At 36.4% G+C, this 22,357-nt stretch overlaps 1 protein-coding gene across 9 annotated transcripts in view; it reads right to left on the reverse strand.

The window, feature by feature from the left end:
* NR2C1 (nuclear receptor subfamily 2 group C member 1) overlaps positions 1-22,357 on the reverse strand; it is a 54,341-nt gene that overhangs the window by 9,397 nt on the left and 22,587 nt on the right. For 7 of the 9 annotated variants that reach the window (XM_038153181.1, XM_038153184.1, XM_038153188.1 and 4 more), the window contains 10 exons: positions 21,298-21,528; positions 17,818-17,899; positions 15,745-15,924; positions 13,646-13,793; positions 13,470-13,560; positions 11,702-11,886; positions 8,183-8,345; positions 6,651-6,772; positions 3,505-3,644; positions 1,536-1,673 (listed from right to left, as the gene is read on the reverse strand). In XM_038153181.1, the coding sequence (XP_038009109.1) occupies positions 1,536-1,673; positions 3,505-3,644; positions 6,651-6,772; positions 8,183-8,345; positions 11,702-11,886; positions 13,470-13,560; positions 13,646-13,793; positions 15,745-15,924; positions 17,818-17,899; positions 21,298-21,528 (1,480 nt within the window). The remainder of the gene's footprint in view (positions 1-1,535; positions 1,674-3,504; positions 3,645-6,650; positions 6,773-8,182; positions 8,346-11,701; positions 11,887-13,469; positions 13,561-13,645; positions 13,794-15,744; positions 15,925-17,817; positions 17,900-21,297; positions 21,529-22,357) is intronic. The other 2 variants (XM_038153182.1, XM_038153190.1) reach the window with 1 other exon arrangement.

A 22,357-nucleotide genomic window follows, 5' to 3' on the forward strand; every position in this document is an offset into this window, starting at 1 on the left:
TATAGATATATAAATTATATATATAATATATATATTGCATTATATATATATTAATATATATATAGGTAGCAATGGAAGATATGCACGGTTTTGTTTGTGCACTTCAATGAATACCATGAACTCCTGCTGATGCTGTGAGTTTTACTGGTAGATACTACATATAGAAAAGATCATGCAAATCTGAGGGAAACTGCAAAGCAAGAACCTCACAACATATGAATTCTATATATGAGAAAACCTGCTTAAAATTTACATTTTGGAAGTGTCCAAGTTCTGAAAGATTCTCACCTCAACTAATTTTTCTATGTAAGGGTGAACTTTCTATGAACTGCAACTGAATGTAAAAAGAAAGTTCTTCTTGTATCTAATCAATCTACAGAACCGACAAGAACCAAATACCCAGATCTCCTCCATGTCCTACACTACTGACAGGGGCCATTAAGATTCTGTGAGCATTTTAACATTCACTCCAATCTTTTCTACAGGACATCAGCATCTACAAAAGGCAGAGCAACAAGGATTAAGGAAGCTGCTGGTGCTTTTAACACCTTCTAATGTGAAATGGAGTAACCGAAGACTCAGTTTCTAAATGTGAGAGTGAAAAAGTCTTGGAGATAGAGGAAGTACTTGAGATTTGCACATTTTTCTTTCATCAAAAGACTTGATTTGGCTTCGTATTAAATCCCAATTCTGAATGATGAATCTAAGGCCTGCAGGATGCTGATGCAATACCTAAATACCTTTTGTGAAAAGTTAATTCTGCAACTTTCAAGTAAGAAAATTAATTTTGTATCTTTCTATATCCAGGCATATGGGATACACAATGTAATTATTCAGTAAGTATCCACCATAACCAGAGGACTCTTTTCTCCCTATTGTAAACTAATCACCCAGAAGGGAAATAAAGTTATATTACCTTCACTGTCTAATGTATGTCTAGTAATGCTACTGAGAGTACATTAAGCAAATACTGTTTAGAAGACAGAAATAATAACATAAGTGAATGTTTGTGGTGCTCATTCACCAGAAATGCTATATGCATAATCTGTGTGGGAGAGAGGTGATGTTTCTGTAATTCTGAATGTGAGAACTGATCCCCAGATAGTCTTTCATATAATAAAATCCCAACTTCAATCCAACTCATCTGGATGTGCAAGAGCAACACTTAAACTGCAGGTCTTCAGAAAATGTACCCCAGAAGGAGGCACAGAATTAAAAGCAATAAATAAATAAATAAATGAAAATGAAAAAAAACTAAACCAACTAAAATCCCAAACCCAAAACAACAAAAAGAATGAGTGACACAGCCACGAATAAAAATCTACTAATACGAAGAATCAAAGTATCCCCCTGCAAAAAAAGTCCCCAAAGCAACATTCAGTTGTTTACATCAGAAGATAAACCCTCCCCTTCCTACAGTCCTTACAAACCTTCCAAGATTGCTCAACAAATGAGGCAGTAACTGAATATAATGAAACAGGTATGCAGAAACAAATAGCACAGATTAAAATGCTACATTTGGAATAATTACATACCAGGACTGAAGAGGACGATTGCTTTCAAATATGCATATTCATATCCATCTAGACACAGTTTAACCATGCTGTTACAAAACTCTTGCAATTTGAAAACATGCTCCATTACTAGTCTTCCTCTGTCTGTTGGCAGCTTATCTAAATCAAGATACACATAAGAAAAATTCCTAAGTTAACACACATGCAAAAATGTGGTCACACTGGAATGTTAAAAATAATTATTTTATTAGATTTAAACAGTGGGAAATCTATGCCATCTATAAATTCCTATTAGGTTTGAATAATCTTGACACCAGCAATTACGGAGTATTAACTCTCTTTTTTTCCACCTCTTCCAATTAGGATCTTCCTGCTAATGCTTCCAGTTATCAGGCATGGACTAGAGCTTGAAATGATCAAGGAAGGAAGAGACTACTTATAAGTAAAGCATACATTGCCACTGCTGACCTGTGCTCTGTGCCTAAGGATCAGGTGCTACATGGTAGGACAGTGTCCAGCTTCGTGGGTGGTTTAGTCAGAGACCGTGCCACGGCTGGGGAAGGAGAACTGTTCCCCTTCCCCGATTTACACTGAGGGGAATGTGGTTGGTGCAGAGCTGCTCCCCTTGAGTCAGCAATAGCAAAGCAGCCTGAAAACTCTGTTCCCTGAATAACCCATCAAACTGGTGTCTCTAGACTCCACAAATTTGGTATCTCTTGGAGATACTGCGGCTGGCAGACTGCACAACTGGTTCTTGCAGTCAACCTGGATTTCCAATTTAAATGGTAAAAATATGTATTTGTAATAATGTTAAAAACATGACTAACTAAAACAATACCCTTTCTAGTAAATGTCCTTTAAACATTACATAGACCAAAATTTCCAGATTCCATTTTTATCTGCTAGAGACAATCAGAGATTTGTTAGTATCTTTAGTACATGATGATCCAGTACATCTCGCAATTTGGTCAGTTTGTTTTAAGCTACTGTTATTTATAGGAGGATCTTGTGGATGTTTTTAAATCACAAAACCCCCTTGGAAATAATTTTTTAATTACCTTATCATAAAAGAAGATGAAACATCTATAGCCTGGTAGGCTGTTTTTTTCCAGTTTACCAATCTGCATTTGCATAGCATCAACAACAGTGAATTTTCATACCCCTAACAGCAAACAACTCAAAAATTTAGTTAAATCTGAAAAAGTTTAGATTTTTCTATGTGCATCTACCTTATGAATAATATGTTATGACTATGAACAGATGAAGACTATACTATTATTGACTGGATAGCTTTTAGTGGTGACAACTTTGGGAGCATCCACAAGTACACAAAGCTTAGCTAAAAGACTCTCCTCCATTTCAGAAGAAGAAAATTAAAGAGGCCAACTGATATGTCTTTCATTTGAATGAAAAATATGCCACAGATGCAGGACACAGGATTAGCAAGGAACTAAGAGTACTTAGTGGAGATCTGTTGAAGACTTCCATGTAAACTAAAACTAATACACAGAAGTCAACAAGCCAAGTTATGTAAAGGAACTGTATCACCAAGTTGGCATTCAGCTGCTTTGTGTCACAGCTATGTAGAACAAGGACAGGGGGGTATTCTTTACTTTGTATCCTTCATACAGAGGAATCATATACACAGTACTCTTGTCCTTAGCATTGATGCTGCCCAAAATATTCCTAATTTGGCCTGATGATATTAACAAACAGCAGAACACTATTAGACAATACAACACACAGAAAAAAAAAAGTGGGTTTTTTTTTTTTTTTTTGGAGTTAAATATTATAGCTAACTTTTGCAAAATTGCTAAAAAGAATCAGTCTTGGGGACTGTAGTTGCTAGTGTCATTTTGTTACAGCACTAACATGAAATTCTTTAAACAGTAAATTTACAATAACAACTGAAGGATAAATAAAGAGCTTCTGTGCACTTGAAAACTTAAAAATTATCACAATTCCCCACAGTGCACAGTATACACCTTACCTTGTTGTAAACTGCCTTGAAGGTGATTAACAAAAGCAGCTAAGATCGTTGCCACATTCATAACTTGTGAGCATTGTGCTAGACCAAGCGTAAAAAGTTCATTCCAGCAGGCTTTTACTAATGATATGCTGTTATCCTGTCTATTAAAAAGCACAATAATTTAATAAAACCAGCCATTTGCATTCACACTTCTTTTTTTAAATTTGAAGAACACTTCATAAAACATTAATCTAATTCAATCATTACAACCAACACCAAAACGAAGTTCTGCAAAATTTTTCTTTGCATGCTAGAATTAAAATACCTTGTTTAAAGTGACTTTTGTAAAGCAATACATTGTTGTTTAAATGAGCTAAAAGGAGATAGATTTATATTACAAAAGCAAGCTGAAGTTACAGTAAATGACAACTGTCACAAGTGTACTCCATCATGCTAGTTTTCTTAGGATTTGGGACAACATTTTATATGCATGGACAAAAAAATTTTTGTTCCTGTTTTGAGGACATAGAACAGACTCTCACGGGTTTTGGGTTTTTTTTCCACTTGAAAACTGACAGGTGGTATAATTTTTTAATTAAAGATACAGGTGAAATGGAACATGTGTGATCAAGCTTCTGAGCTTCCTGACTGCTACTGTCTGCATCCCTTTCAAGTTTGGAATATGGACTTCAAAGTATAAATACGAGTCATAAGGATTTATTTGCTGCAGCTTAAAGTAAAATATATCAATTAATATTCAGCCACTTTCGTATTAGTAACCTAACTTTCAGTTATGCCAAGCATCTCTAACTCACAGAGCTTAACAAGAGCTCAGTACCTTAGAAAGCAAATCCCACCAGAGAGGAGTCAAATTCAGGTACGGCGTTTCACAGTTTTAGCCAGTGAATACAAATAATGGAAATTTAAAAGAAGTACAAGATCTATCAAAGAAGAAAAGCATATTAAAGCTAGGATTTCAACTACAAAAATACAGTGGAATGGATTTTTGACGAATGCAGATATAATCTTCAGGAACAGTTCTGATGATTTAGCGCAATACTAGGATGCCAAAGGACTGGTGAACACAGACTTGTCCTTATCTGGATTACAAAGAGCTTACTGAGAGCAATGTTTTCATTATGATCAAGTTCTTATTCTGGTAGACATGATACTGTACATGCAGCTTCTGCACATATTTGTCACAACTTTGTTCATCTCCTTTAACATAATCAAAGGGACTGTGCTGAGCACCACTGAAAATAGGGTGTACTGGCTGTTCCACTGATACGTGTGTGTAGGTAAACATATCATCTACAGCATCTTTATGGCTGATCAAAGCTACACCAGAACCAGTTCTTAAGTTTGCTTAAGCAGCCTCACAAAACTAAGAGGCTGTGACCAGCTTGGAGAGGGTTTCAGTAGGAAACTCTCTTGTGAACAAAGATGCCCATGCAGGAAGATGAGCTAATCAATGTCTGGCATCATTAACTCCTCATTAGGTCAAAGGCAACTATCCTGCTGTGACTAAAGGAGAATGTTGCCTGAGGAGGAAACAATCTAGGTACAATTATCCATCTTCCTTACAAAACCATTACTCATCATGCTCCATGAATTTCTCTTCAGTTTAAAAGTGAAATGAGTCACCCTTCTGAAAGCCAAAATTATAGACTATAATGTACTCCAACCATAAAGGCTGCATTAATCTCAAATAAATCTCTCCTTGAAAATAGTTTGCATTTTAGGTGCTTCAAAGAAAAATTGAATTTATGTTTTTATATACTGTTGCCCATGATCTTGACTGGGTCTGTAAATGCTATTACAGGTGAATATTAACACTATTATGGCAGCTTACTACTCCACATTTTTTAAGCAGAAAAATATATTGTGAAATAACACATAAAAAGAGCAGGTGCAGATTTTTCTTGCTATATCTTTTTGGAGAGAGAGATCTTCTGTACTACATTTTAAAGAAGTAATTCCCATTTTTTTGCTAGAATACCAATTTGTACTAATTTGCAGTTGTCTGTCTGTAACAAAAACCTTTTTTAAGCTTAGAATGACATCATGTACTATGTTTATTTGTTATGCATTTTTTAATTCTGCAGGTCAACAATTTCTACCAGAATAAAACATATTTACCTATCTTTTTACCCCTACTATTCTTTAACTTTATATGATATTCCTTTCTCCTTCTACCAACACACAGGTTTATTTACACACAACACAGTATCTTTCCTTAAAAAGTGTAGAATAATTTGGCTGAAGCATCAGAGTAAACACAAATGGTAATCACAGATCATCCTGCTTTGACAGCTTTCCTGGAAAGGGGACAATCCCTCATTTTAAAAAAGGAATTCTCTTTGCTGCACAGTCACAGGCTATTTTGATATTGAATTAAACAGAAACACCAAGATGAGACAAAACTATCATAATTTATTCACCATTTGTGTCAGAGCTGATACAGTATCTTTATTTATTTGATGTATCTTCATAAAATTACTTCTGAATATAGGATAAATCAGTATTTCCCATGCAGTTTGGACTTTTTTTTTCATGACGATCAGCAATGGACTACAAAGTTGAACTTCAGTGATACACTGAATTCTTAAGAAGAAGCAGGATGTTATACAAACTGTAAAAAGAACAGTTTACCTTTTGGTTACAGGAGCAAATTATTTTTGGCAAATCTTCTGAAATTAGACAACTTCATTCTGAATGTCAGCTGAATCTAGCAAACCATTTTCTTCATGTAGGTTATTAAAGGCAAGATTATTACTAGTAATTCACCTTATAAGGATAAAAATTTTGGGTATTCAGACAAGAGCTTCTTTTTGGTGATTGCCTGATAAGCATCAGGATGTAGCACAGAGATGTAGCTATTAAAAAGCTGATGGAAATTCCTATTTTCTCCAAATATTTTAACCAGCAGCAGTGTGCGGGCATTTGATTGTTTTAAATCTACTCCTTTTTCTTACAAAACCCAACCAAGTCCTGAATTTGGACTCAAACTGGGAGTAGTTTTAATTCAGAAAATTTACCTTACAATTAAGATTTACAACAGTTTTAATTAGTAGTTTTATATTTTTACAAGTCCCTAAAGAAGACAGGAAAAACCAAAAATTCAAAAGCACATATCCACAGCGTAAGTGAATAAATGGAACACTTACCCCAAAGCTTGGAAAGATGGAATGGAACGTGCCCAGTGCATGGACAAGAAAAGCAACCTGGAGGCAGACTCACAAATATAGTGAACATTAAGATAATCGGGCATAGGAGAAGGCATGGTGAGCTACAGGAAAAAAAAAAAAAAAGAAGAAAGTGTAAGACAGTTATTTTACTTTCTTCATAATACGTTTAAGAAATCAGTCTTTTGAGCTTCTTTTAAGTGAAAAAATAAAACTTTTCTTTAAATAAAAAATGTATAATTCCAACACAAAATTGAATGACTCCTTTATGCATTATTAGCCACATTATTACACTCTGCATGTTAAATAACTACACAGCAACAAAAAAAGGCAAAAAATTTGATTTGTAGATAGACATTCATTGTCTGGAACAACTGGAGATGGAAAAATCTCAAAACTCAACTTCTGAGACATTCTCAAAGAATAAGAGAAGAATAATAGGAAGAATCATTGTAACTGGAATGAACGTGCTTACATTACAGGAGTTACTACTCCTGGAGAGAGAGAGAAAGAGAGAGATTGTGAGAGAATTCTATTTCACAAAACTTTTTTTTTTTTTTTTACTTTTAATTAATATTTTATAAAGAAATACAAGAGAAATCTTTTGATGTTTGAGCAAAATATCTAATACACACCTGCTCCCAAGTCCAAAAAATATAACCAATATATCAGAAAGGATGTTCACAAAGTTAGTGATTAAAATTAGTGATGTTACCTGCATATGTGAAGAAAGAGATTCCACCCAAAATAGCCTAGAACATGTAATTCTGTCTTCAGAAATTAATATTTTTTAAAATATAATGTTCTGGCTAATGCAATTTTTTAAAAAATGCTGACATTTGCATTAGAGAAGTTAATTTGAATGATCCAAAGAGATGCTGGTAAGAGGGGTAAAGTTTAACCAAATGCCTGTTACTAAGTTTTCAGATGACCAAGCTTTTTGATTTATCCATGAAAAATAAGGTTATTAAAAAAAAAAAAAAAGATAGAAGGAATTCCTGCAAGCTTGTAAACTGAGAAATATATCCAGAAAATATATGGCTAACTAACACAGCAACTGTATTTAAGGCAATTACTACCATGCTAAAACAGGGTATCTACACAAACAAGAAACTGACAAACACACTTAAAGGTCTTAAAATCCAGTTGCAGATTGCATCAGATGCACCCATTAACAAGTGAGAATGTGGATGCTGACTCTGCATCATGCAATGAAATGCTGACTCTGCTTCATGCAAATACTTTGTCTATGTAAATCCTTTTGTATGGCTTACCCAGTATTTTTAAGGTAAGAAACTATAAAATAACCAGTGCAGCTAAACCACTGCAGAGTGCAGGACTTTCTCCCAAACAAAGAATTAACCAGTGAACAAAAGCAGTTCAGTAACTGGAAACTAATGTTAATACCTGAACAAATTCTCCTCTAAGAAATTCAAAATAAAGCTTAGATCATTATTGTCCATCACTATGTCAAAATAGTTATAAACAGTCAACAGTAAGAAAGTATTCAGTACCCTGAATGCTACATGAGCATCACTGAGTAGTGGCCCCTCTATTTCAACGATGTTCATGCTTGTTTCTCCACCAAGCAGCTGTGCACTGGTGTCAATACTTTCAGAGTTCTGGCATGCTGCACTCTCTCCTGGATTTAATGCTTTTGCAAGAGTATCAAATGCCCTGTAAGATCACAAACAAACAAAAAGAAAATTTCATTTTTGAGACCATTTCAATTTAAGAAGAACCTGCACAAGTCTGAAACCTGCATATAGAAGTCTGCTTCGAAGAGTGAGATTTGGAAAATAAAAGTCACTAGCATGCTTTTCCTGACATTCCATCGAACTCTGAAACAAAAATTAGCAGCAGATCCTGTTTACACGAGTTGCCAACAAATTCACAGTTTTGACATATTGGTTGTGCTGCTGAATCACAGTTTGCTTTTCAAGATCTCTTTAGTGATGTTCACTGAGCGCTGGCATGAGTATTTTGAGGACATGATCACCAGGCTGCTATTACAGTCACATGTAGAAATTTTACAGGCTTTTACTGCTATGAAGCACAAACAGAGTAAGATTTTTTTTTTTTTTGTTAAGTAATGAGTTGTAGTTAGATTTTTCAAGTTAACTTGAAAAGACTGCTTCTGAGTATGTAAGAGAAAGCACTCCCATGCTTTCATTTCAATACAACCCTTAGTACCCTCTGCTGCATGGCAGTGACTCTCTGCTTTCACAAGCACAAATGCTAGAGGGCAGATGTCAGGACAAGCACAGATGTATTACACAATATTTGGCTGCTCAATAGCACATTCTGTTTTTCTGTTCATAAATACACCTGAGAACTACAACTGACAAACGTTCAATTGAAAATACAGACTTGATCACTGCCTACAGACATATGACATATCTTGGGAACAGCAACATTTCTATACAGTGTTGCATGAAACATTTATGCACTGAGGCCTGAAAACTTTACAAAAGCTGATTATCAGCTTGTACGTAGAGCTCATTCTCAATTTATAGACATGTTTATTGCCACAGAGTCTAAAATCACTGATTTAATGACAAAATCTGGGCTAGAACTTGGCCAGCTTCTCTACCCCCACACTCTCCAGCTACACAAATTCACTAACAAGCTAAAAAAAAAAAACCAAACCAAAGGTGCTGTTTAACATGACTATGCAAAAACAAATGAAATATCACAGAGAAAGAGTGGGTGACACTGCCTCAAGGCTTGGGATAGTAAATGAACTACTTTTTGGTCCTCATTAGCCTGTGCACCTTGATATACACACCAGGGTGACTGGGGCACACATGAGTGGACTATACAGACGTACCTGGGCCATCTTCTGTCTCTAGTATGCACAAAGTTGGTACAAAGGGAAGGCATTCATGGCTCAGCTCCAGAAACTATACTATGGACTCCTGCTAGAAGATCTGAGTTCCAGGTCTTCCACAATTCACTTTGCACTCTTAGGTAAAATAGGCAAACACAGCAGCTCAGTGACAGCTGCTTTTAAAGAAACAACAAGATCTCTGCAGGGTTCGTCATGTGGCAGGGACAGAAACTTAAGAGAAGAACAAGACTTCCCCTTTCCCCAAAAGGTAAATGTCATATGCATCTGTCACTATCCTGTATTTATTCTAGCACAGGGTGAAGAGTGCTAGAAAAATAGTGTGGGCATGTACACTTGTTAACCATGTCTGCCTATGACACTTTCCTCCCAAGTCACTCTTCAATGTTGTTTTCAAAGAAATCTTCTCCCTCCGATCTCATAAACTGCCAGTAGTAAGCCAGCAGAAGTCAGCAGCAGCTTTACTTCCTCATGGCTCAGTAATGTGAGCCCTTTCCTACACAAAGCCCCAACATGAGCAATGTCTGTAAGGTAAAACACCCATGAAAAGGAGAATCTAGAACAAAGCTTGCCTGGGAGCTATGAAAATCTAGCCCACAAAGTGAGAAAGCAAGGCATAATCAACATTGAAATACATGGCATTGATACCCTTTGCTACAAATAATTTTGGTTCTCTTTTTGTCAGGCTCAGTCACCAACAGATATATAAGACTGCAGATAAACTCTAAAGAAATAATATCAGGAAGCATTAGAGGACAAGGCACATAAAATTACAATATAAAAGCAATGGAGTGCTTGCAGCAAAAGCTGTACTCCATGCCAGCAAAACTGAAATCATAAGTACTGCAAGGAATGAATAAAATACATTAAAAGCACGGATGGGTGAAATGTGCTCCCTGAAGTCCCTTAAACTCTTCTTCCTCAATAAACATCTGCATCTGTTAGATCATGCTGCCATAGGGCCTGACAAGGAACTCAGAAAATTTTGAGTTTCTCTTGGAATAACAACTTCTTTTTCACAGCAATATTTAACTTGAACCTCCCCACTGTACAGCTATTAGGTAACCTACTTTACAAGAGTACGTCAAGTCAGAGCTCTTTTGAGCCCTCTGGCTGAGAGAACCAGATGCCTTTACACAGACAGACTTTTAGAACTGAACAGAAACTCTGAAGTTGGTAAAAATAAGCAACTGAAGTACCAGCAAAAGAAAGATTACAACATCTCTTTGAACAGCCACAGTAGTGAATGATGGCTATCAGCACATGTAACAATACCACTTACACGGCATATTGTAACCTTCTTTACCTAGGAGGACACAGCAAAGGTCCAAATCAGCATCTATAAGAAGTCAGACTGACTTTCTAAGCTGTATATAAAGAAAGGAGCAGAAAAAATATAACCTGCTTGCAATTACACAAAGCAGTAGAGACCACAGGGGAAATCAGATATTTTAGCTACTATACACCCCACCTTTTTCCCCTTAATGGATTTACTCCACGCACACTTTCAGAACAGAATGTAAAATGTAGGTGGTGTGTAAAAGAATATTTCTGGGACAGCTGTCAGGAGCTTGCATGAGATGACAACCAAGGAAGAACAGTATTGTGATTGATGGAAAAACTGTGAATGTTCTGTATATACATCTTGCACATATGCTCACCACAATGGCTCAGTTAAAACCAGCGCAAAACACAAGTTTGTAAGATACTCAGTGAACGAATTAATACTGGTAGTGAGAATTCTGTAACTTCTCTTGTGTAGGAGAAAATGCTTTTCAAGCTTTTAAGATGATTAATAGTTACAGGCACTTACCACAGATGAGATCTCTTAAGAAGAAGTTTTTCAGGATGATGCAAAGTACTAAGACTACAGTACAAGACCTAACTAAGGCCTACCTTAGTAAGACCAACCAAAAGGTAAGAAAATTAGCTGTAACATTTACACTGAAATTAATTTCAAGTACAAACAACTAAAAAGATTTATTTCTCTAATGGAACTTTCTTTTAACTTCACTTGGAAAAATCTTACAATATTTACCTCCTACATGAGCTTCCGCTGATATTACCATTACTTTTAAAGCAGATAAATTTTCTACATCGTGATGATTTAACTAATTGCCTGGTCTGAATTGACACAGACCTTCTCTTGAAAAGGACAGTATTTTTTAAGTGTAACATGCCTTACCTTGTAACATCACTACTAGCTTGTTCTTCTTGCTTGAGTTCAGATAATGATGCATCTCCGTTACTCAAATTTTCGATCATGGATAGCTCTGTACTGCTTTGTGACACATCTTTGCATTTACTGAGATTTGCTAATGAAGTCACCACATTTGCCAGTGTACTTAAATCTCCTTGACATGCTTCCACCTAAGAGAAAAGAACAGCTTTTATTTCTCAGATAATTGGCAGCAGTTAACCTGCAAGAGAAAACATAAATGAAGAATAGAGCATATACAAAGATATACCTGTAAGAAAACTGTTTTCAGTACATGGATAACCACAATACAGCAATCAGACACTGCATCTAAAATAAGGAATATTTTGATATTTACTTGCAAAAGTAATAGCTATCTATTTCTTTCAGAAAGAATACTACTGATGGTAAGCAAGTGCAGAAAGATTTCACATCTCTATGCACTAGTCTATCACCAGGAACATAAGACTGCTCTAGATTATATTATTAGCGTCTTCCTTCACCATGTAAATGACTCGGTAGTAACAGGGTAGGAGAATGAGAAGAAGGAATGCATGAAAAGTCACCTTTATAAACAAGTATAAAAGTAATTATGCTGTAGCCTTTTTGGAGTTTATGTCTTTGTTTAATTGCAAAGGAAAAAAGTGGTTCAGTACTGGCTAGCAATGCAGAGAGGCAGTAAGACATGTCCCACTCTGTCCCAAAACAGAATGAGGGTGTCGTTGGTCACTCCTCACACAGGGTACCATTTGTTGTCACTCATCCCTAAAACAGGGCACCAATCTGACAGTGGTCACACAACTGACACCAGTGTCAGTCCCTTGTTATCCAAAAACTTCCCCTGATTGACAGAGGACTCAAAAGACTAACACCAAAGATGGCAGCAAGCATCAGCAGTTTAATAAAGCCTTGATACCTTCTCTCTGTTACAATCCCACAAACAGCACCAAGCAATACAGACTCCTCCCTCTCACAGCACAACCTACTAGTGCCAACACCACCTCTCTCCTCCCAACTCTTTATACCTTTTCTCTCACATGCATAACACCTGCCTGCCTTTTTACTCTTTTGTGACTGGTCAATACACATCAGCATTCCATGCTTCTTCTCCTTCAATGCTGTTCACCTGTCTTACACAGCTGCAACTACCAGGGGCAAGACTGCCAGCAGCACTATCTCCATTCTCACACAATCCATTCTCCCACACGAGGTAATTTATTATCAGCTAGAAAAACACAAATACTTCCTACTGTGCATATGTTCCTACCACATAGCTTTAATGGATCAGTAAGTGCAACAAAATGGAAACAAAGGAAAACCAGTTCATAAATAAAACTGATGATGAGATAAGTCTTATCAGCTTTGCAAAAAAAATAGTGATTCAGGAGAATAAAAATCCAATCATATTTACAGATGGCACTGTGATAGTGCTGTAAGAAGTTTTGTGAACGCTTCGCTTTATTTGTACAAAAGAGCGACCCAAGTGTCAGGATTATCCCAAAAGAAAAATTAAAATAATACTGCCCTTAAGGCTCCTACAAATGTGAAGGAAGGGCATTTACTTTGTCATGTTTTCAGTATTTTTACTGCATGAGGCTAAGAGAATTCTTGTAAAGAGAAGGCATTTGTAACACTGGTGAATGTTGTAAAGGAGTGTTTTAAAAATTAATTTAACCAATTAGAACACCTTTCTCTCCTTACATATACAATTACAGCAATTAGCTCTACTTATTATATCAGTCATATCATCACATACCTTATCTGGAGTCATAAGCACAGTAGGTTCACTTTTTATTGCAGACGGATGAATGTTAACAAACATTCCTGATTCCAGCAAACCCGTTGATCTGACAGAAAACAGCACAAGTTTTAATTTAGATTTTTTTTTTTTCAGAAGACAGAGACAGCCGCTTCTGAATACAATTTACATACCTTGCTGTTTCATTGTCTGTTACAAAAGTTGGGGTTGCAGCTAATGGACTACGAAGATCTTTCCGAATGTAGATCTTTTCTGTAGAAGCTGCACAGTTCGAAGATTTTTCTCTTGACACTTCAATAGGTTTCCTCTCACACTGTACAGCTACAGAAATAATACCCAACTATTAAATCACACTGAATTACAGAATAAGAAATAATACTTTTTCTTTATTTAATATTTGTTTTTAATATTAATCCTGAAAATAGCTAATATATATATATATAAAATATATCCCATAATCAACAAGCTAACAAGTTGGATAAAACCAGCACACCAACTTGATGAGTTCTAAGTGAAATGATGTAGTAGTCAAAGTCTGAGATGGAACATATGCAACATTTTAAAGTTAAAATTAAGGGAGACATCCCCTCATTTTTAATTTGAATCAAAGTGGAAGCTTAAAGCTTCTAATTCTCTCAGTTTCACTATCTCACATTCTCACTTCCTTTGCAAAGGACTCATGGTACATTTTTCCATGGACTGTGTGTCTGTGTTGAACCCATGTAACTTCATTCACCTAAAGAAGCTTCTCAAGTTAGGACCTCAGACAATACACAGGGAAAGGTACATTCACAAAGTTGAGTTCAGACTATATAAGATCAACCTGGGCAACACCCTGACCCACAGTCACTGACTTTAGAGAAGTGGATTTTTTAATTTGAATGACTCAGTGAAACAAGGTGGAATGAATCTGGGCTTTAGCCTACAGATGTATCATCTTGCTTTGACCGTTAAAATGAAACTTACAGTATTACCTCCATGGGGAAAATGTGGAAATGTGAAAAATTTGTAACTTCAGATAAAAAATTTAAAACTTTTCAAGATAGCAGTAGACTGTGTCGTTATTCAGATTTTTACACTGGTAAGTATCTTAAACCCCAAATGTTGTAATTTTAAGTATTGACAATGCTATGGAAGTCAGCCTGCAACCCACAAATAGTGCTTTACAGCATGGGAGATGGAGGCAAGTATTTAATGTTCCTTTGTAAATGCTGTGCTCAGTAGTAGGGTCTCACTTTGCTGAGAAAAGGCCAAGGCTTCTTCAAGGGACAAATAACCCTCACTGAGGGAGCTACAGTCCAAGACCATGCTAAATTTTCTTTCCTTTCCTTTCTCCACCCCATTGAGGAATGAGACTTCTTATCACCAAACAATCCTCTCTCCCACTCACTATTCCCCCATGACTCAGAGATTATTTTCCTGCCTTCTGATCCCTAAGCTCAGTTATTTTGTTCTGCTTAAAAAGCCTTCTGTGGAGGGGCCTTTTCTTACTTACTGCCAGCTGAACTAGAGGGTAAAGATCCACTTTCACTGCCCCTGCTTTTCCTCCCTTTCTGAATTAATTTCCTCTGTGTTACTGATTTCTGCTGACAGAAGCAGGGCTGTAAGGAGGAAAATGTCCACAGAAGTTCAAGAGGGTCAGTAAAATAAGCGCAGGATGACAGAGAGCAGAAAACAAGACCAATACTGTATCTACTACAACAGTGTCACAGTATTAGGTCTGAAGAATTTCTGGTTTGTGTGATTTTCTCTGTATTTAGTATTTTGATACTGCTGTGATATTGCACTACCACTACATCTCATGTATGGAAAGCTAGAAAGGAACTTGGAGTCTGCAGGAATCGGTAAGAACTGAACTTTAGATCCCTATGGATCTCTGCCTTGTGCATAACTGTGTCTGCAGAGCTTTGCCAAAAGCGATCAGCAATCTCAGTTCTGGAAAAACTGAAAGGAAGGTAGAGTTCAAAAAGTTCAGTAACTTAATTTATGCATAAAAAAAAATGAACTGCACAAAAAATGCAGACGTTTGATATTTGCCACGTAGGAGTAACAATTCATTCACTTTCATCACATGGGATGGAGCTTATTAAGCTTTTAAAGCAAACACCTGAAAGCACTTAATATTTCTGATACACCAAACTTTCTTAAAAGGAAAAAGATACAACGATTTAAAAATATATAACCAAGATAACAATTTGTATCTATACAAAGCATATCTTTTGTAGCATGAAGCAGCTGCCAGGTGAAGTAGACTGCTCTAATTCAGACTTACAATCTTGTTTCATCCCAAAGGCGATGCATCTCTGCAGCCTACAATACTGACAGCGATTCCGGTGGTGCTTGTTAATGACGCAGTCTTTCGTTCCTCGGCAGGAATAAACTAAATTCTTCCGTATGCTCCTTTTAAAGAATCCTTTGCATCCCTCACAGGTTACTGCTCCATAATGCCGCCCTGGTTACAAAATAACAGAAAACGCGACAATAATTTTACAGTATAATATTAATTTTTTAGACTTGACATTTATTAAAGACAAAGTATTAGCTCTTTTACCCAGAAAAGGAACACTTGTTTTTCCCCATGGGTTGCAGATCCTAAGATATATTTGGGCTATAAAACAACATAAAAAAGCAAGTGAACCATTTTTCTAGTTCAAAGCACTTAAACAGGATTTTACAAACAGGGAAGTTGCTTAATAAATTATTTCCTTATCTGTTGACAGCAGTGTTAAAAAGGCTAAGAAAACAGACTAGTGAGAACATAGCAAAAAATATTTCATTTACAGATTTCTCTGGTAATTTTCCCATGATTTCTCATTACAATTTCAGCTGTTGAAATTGTATGCATTGAATCTAATGGAACCATGGAAAGTGCAAACATGGCATTTGACAGCATAAGGCAATCACTTCAAAGCTTTATTTTCACCTTTCCTTTTCCTAACAGGGTAATGCTATGTCCATAGTTCTTAAAGTAAAATATCAATGAAAGAATAATCTAGAATAAGTACAATTTTTTTTGAAGACCAGTTCTGCAGTTTACTGTGTAATACAAAAATTTCTAATATACACTACAAAAAGTAATTTTTACAATTATTTTTAGAAGTAAATTATTTTGATTTTGCATAAAATATAAGCATTAATAAAAAGGATTGATGAAGGCATGCTTAGCAGTTGCAACGATTTTAATTTATAAATCCTTGAAATACTTATGGCACATTACAGAATAAATCACAAATATGATAATTTAATAATAATTTAAGAGAAAACACTTAAAGGTTATTTCCTGAAGTTTCTAGAAATTCTGACAGGTTTTCTAGATTCCTTTATCACAACCTTTTTACCACTACTAAAATGTGAAATTTCAAAAGAATATTGTCTGAAACATTTTAGTGGCAGCTGGATTCAGCAAAGTACCGGGGCTGCTTCTTCACCTACTCTTTTGATGTAGCTTCTTGAACTCCAGCTTGGTAGTGTCTGCAAAGCAGCTTTCATGACAGTGCTTGTCACATGGGAGGCTCCCCAAAACCTGCAGCTGCTCAGAGGAACCTGGCACTCCCCAAAGTCATTAGCACTGCCCAATATTCCAAGGTCAGCACAGGAGGAAAACCTCCTTGGATCTCCAGCCCCTCAAGAGGGACCCCAGCCCTCCTCTGGGGAGTCAGAGAAGTTTTAACAATCAGAACACACCGATCAGATCTTTGCCTTAAGTTTGGCAGAAATTTCCTTGAGATGGGTGAGGTCTGACAGGTATTTAGAGCTCTAGCAACTGTATTTTTTATGTTAAACTTTGCCAATTTTTTTTGAAAAAAAATTTAATACATTTTGCTTTGTAGGAAGTTTGCTCCCTGCTGAAGGGAGACCTCATAGTGGTCTGCAGGTTCCTCACAAGGGGAAATGGATGAGCAGGCACCGGTGCCAGGACCCAAGGGAATGGCATGAAGCTGGTCAGGGAGATTTTAGGTTACATGTTAGGAAAAAGGGTGGTTGGGCACTGGCACAGGCTCCCCAGGGAAGTGATCACAGCACCAGCCTGACAGAGCTCAAGAAGCATTCGGACAAGGCTCTCAAGCACAGGGTGTGACTCTTGGAGTGTCCTGTGGAGGGCCAAGAGTTAGACTTCAGTGACCCTTGAGCATCCCTTCCAACTCAGGATATTCTATGATTCTATGTAAAACAACAATAAATTCTGTCCATGGATACTAGAGTACCACTTAGTGAAATTCTCCACTGCATGTATAGAAATTTATGCATGTATATGCATGCAAACTGTTACACAGCTTCAGAAGAATTTTAAACTGCTTTTATAAAACTGCACCACCTTAAAAAAAAAGAAAGAAATAAAAAATACCTGATGCTTTGTCTCCACACACAACACACAGATCAAACACTTTATTGAGGCCCTGTTCATTGGGGGAGTTGTCTGTTAAAATCTGAAAAAAAAGTGTGAAAGAATTTAAGTTTTGTTTTTCTTACCATCTAAAAATAGTAAAATATATCTCATGCTTGTGTTTTTTGTCTAAGATAGGGGACTAAATCTAAAAAGCATCATGTTTTCTTGATTACATCTAGTGGTCTTCAGAGACACAAAGTCGCTACCTGCCATGCCCCTGTGCTCCCTTTCAGGAGAGAATAAGAGGTTTACTTGTAATGCTTTTGAGAAGAATTCAAGATCTCATGTCTCTAAATACTGCTTTTGCAAAACGGACTGACATTTTGAAAAACTTTTAGCATCTGCATACTCGTATCATTTATTCAATTTAAAATTTATATACTAGTGATTCATTGATGGTACAAAAGAGATGGAAGCACTGAACAGATGGAACAAAAAAAATTCCTTGCAAAGGCTACTAGACCTACACAGAGATTTATTAACTTCTTTTTTTATAATACACATAAAAATGGACCAAAAGTAAATGTACTCTGGACACAACCTTTAACTTCCGACTGGTATATAGCTTGGCTTTCAGTAACAGTTTGACATTACTAAAATATTCTTGTCTTGTCTCAGTCATTTATCCCTGGTACCTGCAAAACTTGGTTAAGCACGTAATTTTAGAATCCCAGTACTACATTTCATTTAATCTTTGAAAACTATCCCACCACAACATAAATAAAGCACAGCAAAAAATCCATTTAAAAAAGGAACACACAAATCACAAGTAACAACCAAACAGATCTTGACATAGAAAAGAAAAAAATGTTCTTCTCATTCAAAAGAGAATATAGTTTAGAAGCTTGAAGAGTTTTTAACTTCTACTGTGCCTTAAAGGGAAGCCAGACTCCACATTCTTGCTTTGCATGTTCAGAACAGGACCTCTGACAAAAAGGGAAACAACCAAAACAGAAAGTACTCTCTCTTCCACAGAGAAAATTTAGAAATTGTGCTTTTTAGAGTTTGGAACAGAGTACAGACTATGTGTGTAGGAAAGTTTAACAAGCATACTTCTTTCTAGTTAGCCTTGTTACCAGTAGAGTCTCTGAGATACATCTCCTATGTTGTCTTAAAAAAACACCAACTTCTAAGAAAAATAAGATGATGAGTTAAGAGAATATTAACCTATTGATCCTTCCAAATTTCCAGTATTAACATTATGTATTTTCATGATATTATAGAAAATACAAATTCTAAGTCCTTCCATAAATTAAAGCTGCACTGAAATGGGAAGTTCCACATAAGGAAGGACTACAGAATTGGCCCATGAGGAGATAAAAATCCCAGACTTAGAGAACTTATTAACTGACCTTGAACATGAAGAATAAAAATTTATTATTAATATGAAAAAGAGCCACTGAAGTTAAAATAGATGATGGGAGAAAGGGTCTTGCCAAATGAGTCAATGTAAAGATAAGATGCAGTAACAGAGAGGTTTTTGGCAGAACAAACAAATGGGCATTTCAAGGGAAGGCTACAGAAGATGAAGAAAACAGGTAAAATTGGAGACGGAAAGATCATTTGAGGGAGAAAATACAAAAGATCCCAAAGGGATGCAGGTGAACAGCAAATGAACGGTATTCTGTATTTCATGAACTTTTAAATGGACAAAGGAAATCTCTACCCATACATATCAGCGGACAGCAGAACAATTTAACTGGAGTGACAGAATACTCTGTTGCTTCTCAAACTGACCTATTTTGCCCAAATGATACAACCAGAACTACAGCTTACAATTTTTTTACAGATTTCCTTTTTTCCTGAATTTTGCTTTATAAACCAGTGCGGCATACTTCTCATCTCCTAAGCTGTCTTTGAAAATAATTTTTTATGTGGACTACTCATATCCTACTGGTTTATATTTTTGTTGAGGCTTACCTAAAATACAAAGTGTATGATAACACAAAGCATGCTTCAATGCCTCTCAAAAGGATTGGCTTTTGCTACTGGTCCCCTTATTCACAGTAATCAAATTCTTTGGAGCAAGGACCTAAGGTGTCCATTTGCAAAGAACTGTGAATTTCAAAACCAGTAGTATTATATAATAGAGATTCTTTCAAGCTTACACAATGTGTAGGTAGTGAATCAGTGGACTGGTTCACAGAAGAGCACAAACTGAATAGTCAAAGGGTCTGCAGCTGAAAAGAGATTGCTTGAAAAAGGATTTTGTAGTGGTCTATAAACCCCCACACAAATCCTTAATAGTATCTTCTAGTGCAAGAAACACATAATTAAACAATTCTCTCAGATGGTCAAATAATCTAACATAGTCTTGGCACACCATAGGATATTATACAGAATAAAGCTTACATGGTCTACATAAATAACAAAAAAAAAGGTTGTTTAACTTTAATAGCAGCTGTCAAATAGGATGGTCTAACTGCAGTCTCCAAATCAGGAGGTTCCTCTGTATCATCAGCTAATGGAAGTAAAAGGATATGCTCAAAAAGATCATTATTTACTTGGCCATCTTTTAACATTTTTCCTTAAGCAGCTGTTTATGGTCACAATGTTTAAGTGTGTGATATGGGACTAAATGGACTGCAGCTATCTGAATGTTGTCGGGCCTGCCACTGATGTCTTGTAACAGCAGCATAACTGTGTCCGGGTGGAACACATGCAATAACTGTACTTTAGCTGGAGTGCTAACCTCCTACTTCATGCTGAAGAAGGTCACATCTCCCAACCCTTCTTGCAGGTTTTTGACATTCTTCACACCTGTGCCATCCCATCCCTGCCAGGCTGAGGATGTGGGACAGAAAGCTTGGAAGCTGGAGGGTGGCAACTGAGGAAGTGGCACATACAATGTGCATGGGGGTAATGTGCGCTGGGGACCAGCTAAGGGAGTTACAACCCTGCCTAGCTACAGTATCACACTAGTAAACACAAAAAAACACACACAAAAAAAGGTATTTCCTCACCCCCATGGAGTATTGTATTGCCCCAGTAAACAGTCTGAGCACTGCTGTGGACTACAATTCACACAGCTGAAGGGCAGCTGCAACAGTGTGCGAAAGGGAAAGCCAGCAAAGGGAAATGTTAAGCGAGAAGGACAATGGAGAAAAGTGAATGTTTCTTAACAATACATGAAAACAGATGGAGAGTTAATGAGCAGAAATAAAGGACTGTTGGCAAGGCAGAGTCTGGAAATGACAATAAAAATAACTATATTCTTCCTAATGTCATGAGCCAACATATAAATTTTAAAAGCAAGAAATTTACTAAAAAAAGTTTTTTCATAATTTTTAAGTATCCACAGAGAGTCGTAGTGCAAGGAAAATTATACTTAAAAAAACCAAAAACCAAAAAGGAGAACCCAGACAGACTTATTTGGAAATAAAACATCTTTTCTTATCCCATTTGCATGAAAAATACAAAATAAAGTGAATTATCTACCTGGATGTGTTGTGCAGATATATCAGGGGATGCAAAAAACAGTTGGTTGACACCTGCAGCATCTGGAGTTGCTAGGATAACTTTTCCTGGAGTGGAATCTTGTCTGGCAAGGATCACCTTGCTTGGGGTAGAGCCATCATGATTTGTTAAGATGAACTGCTTGCCTGCTGAGCTCTGATCAAGTGATGTAACAATCTGAATCTTCTGGCCCGTCTGCTGATCTGTGACAATCTAATAATACATTTATCTCAATTGTTATGGTGATTTAACTTTTTGGACCCAATCCGGGCACTTGAAAAAAATGGGATTTTGCCTTTGACATTTGAGAAGCAGGATCATCTTCCCCTCCGTCACACAAGAGTGAATTAAACTCAGGCATTCACTTGGATTTTCACTGTATTTGAAACGCATTTCACTCAAGAGTGTTTGAAGTCAAAACATGAGTTCTTACTCAATATTTACAACTGATGCATGTTGTTACAACACTACTGAAACTCTTCACAATTCTAACATCCAGAACTCAAGGCATGTCTGTAGCTGATCCTAAGATCCATCAGGTTAAAGGAAATCTTAAATCTTGAATTCACTGCTCTCTACACGAAGTGTCTGCAGCACCTCCAAGGTTTGGTTACTTAACACAAAACTTCTTAAAACCACAAATGCAGATGTCCAAGTGAAAAAAGTAAGCAGGAAACAGCGGGAAAAGCAATTGTTGCACCTGTACATACATTTTAGACTGTGTTTTGTGGGGACCTTCTTTTACATATACATTTCTAAATAAATTAGTCAAACAGAATCTCCTTCCCTGCCTTTTTTTTTCTTTTTTTAAGGAAAAAGAACAGATCTACAGGGTGGTTTTTTTCCATTTTATCCTTATTTTCAAGCACAAATACAGCAGAATTTTCTTAAATAATCCTCTACTTTCTGCCAACTTTGTCAGAAGATTATAACCCTCAGAGAAAATAATCAAGATTCTATATATATATTCCATTATAAATCTCACTTTTAGTCACTGCGTATCTCCTTAAAAATGCTTATATGGAAAACTGCCTGGTTTATT

The sequence above is a fragment of the Motacilla alba genome, chromosome 1A (assembly GCF_015832195.1).
Source record: "Motacilla alba alba isolate MOTALB_02 chromosome 1A, Motacilla_alba_V1.0_pri, whole genome shotgun sequence".
NCBI lineage: Eukaryota > Metazoa > Chordata > Aves > Passeriformes > Motacillidae > Motacilla > Motacilla alba.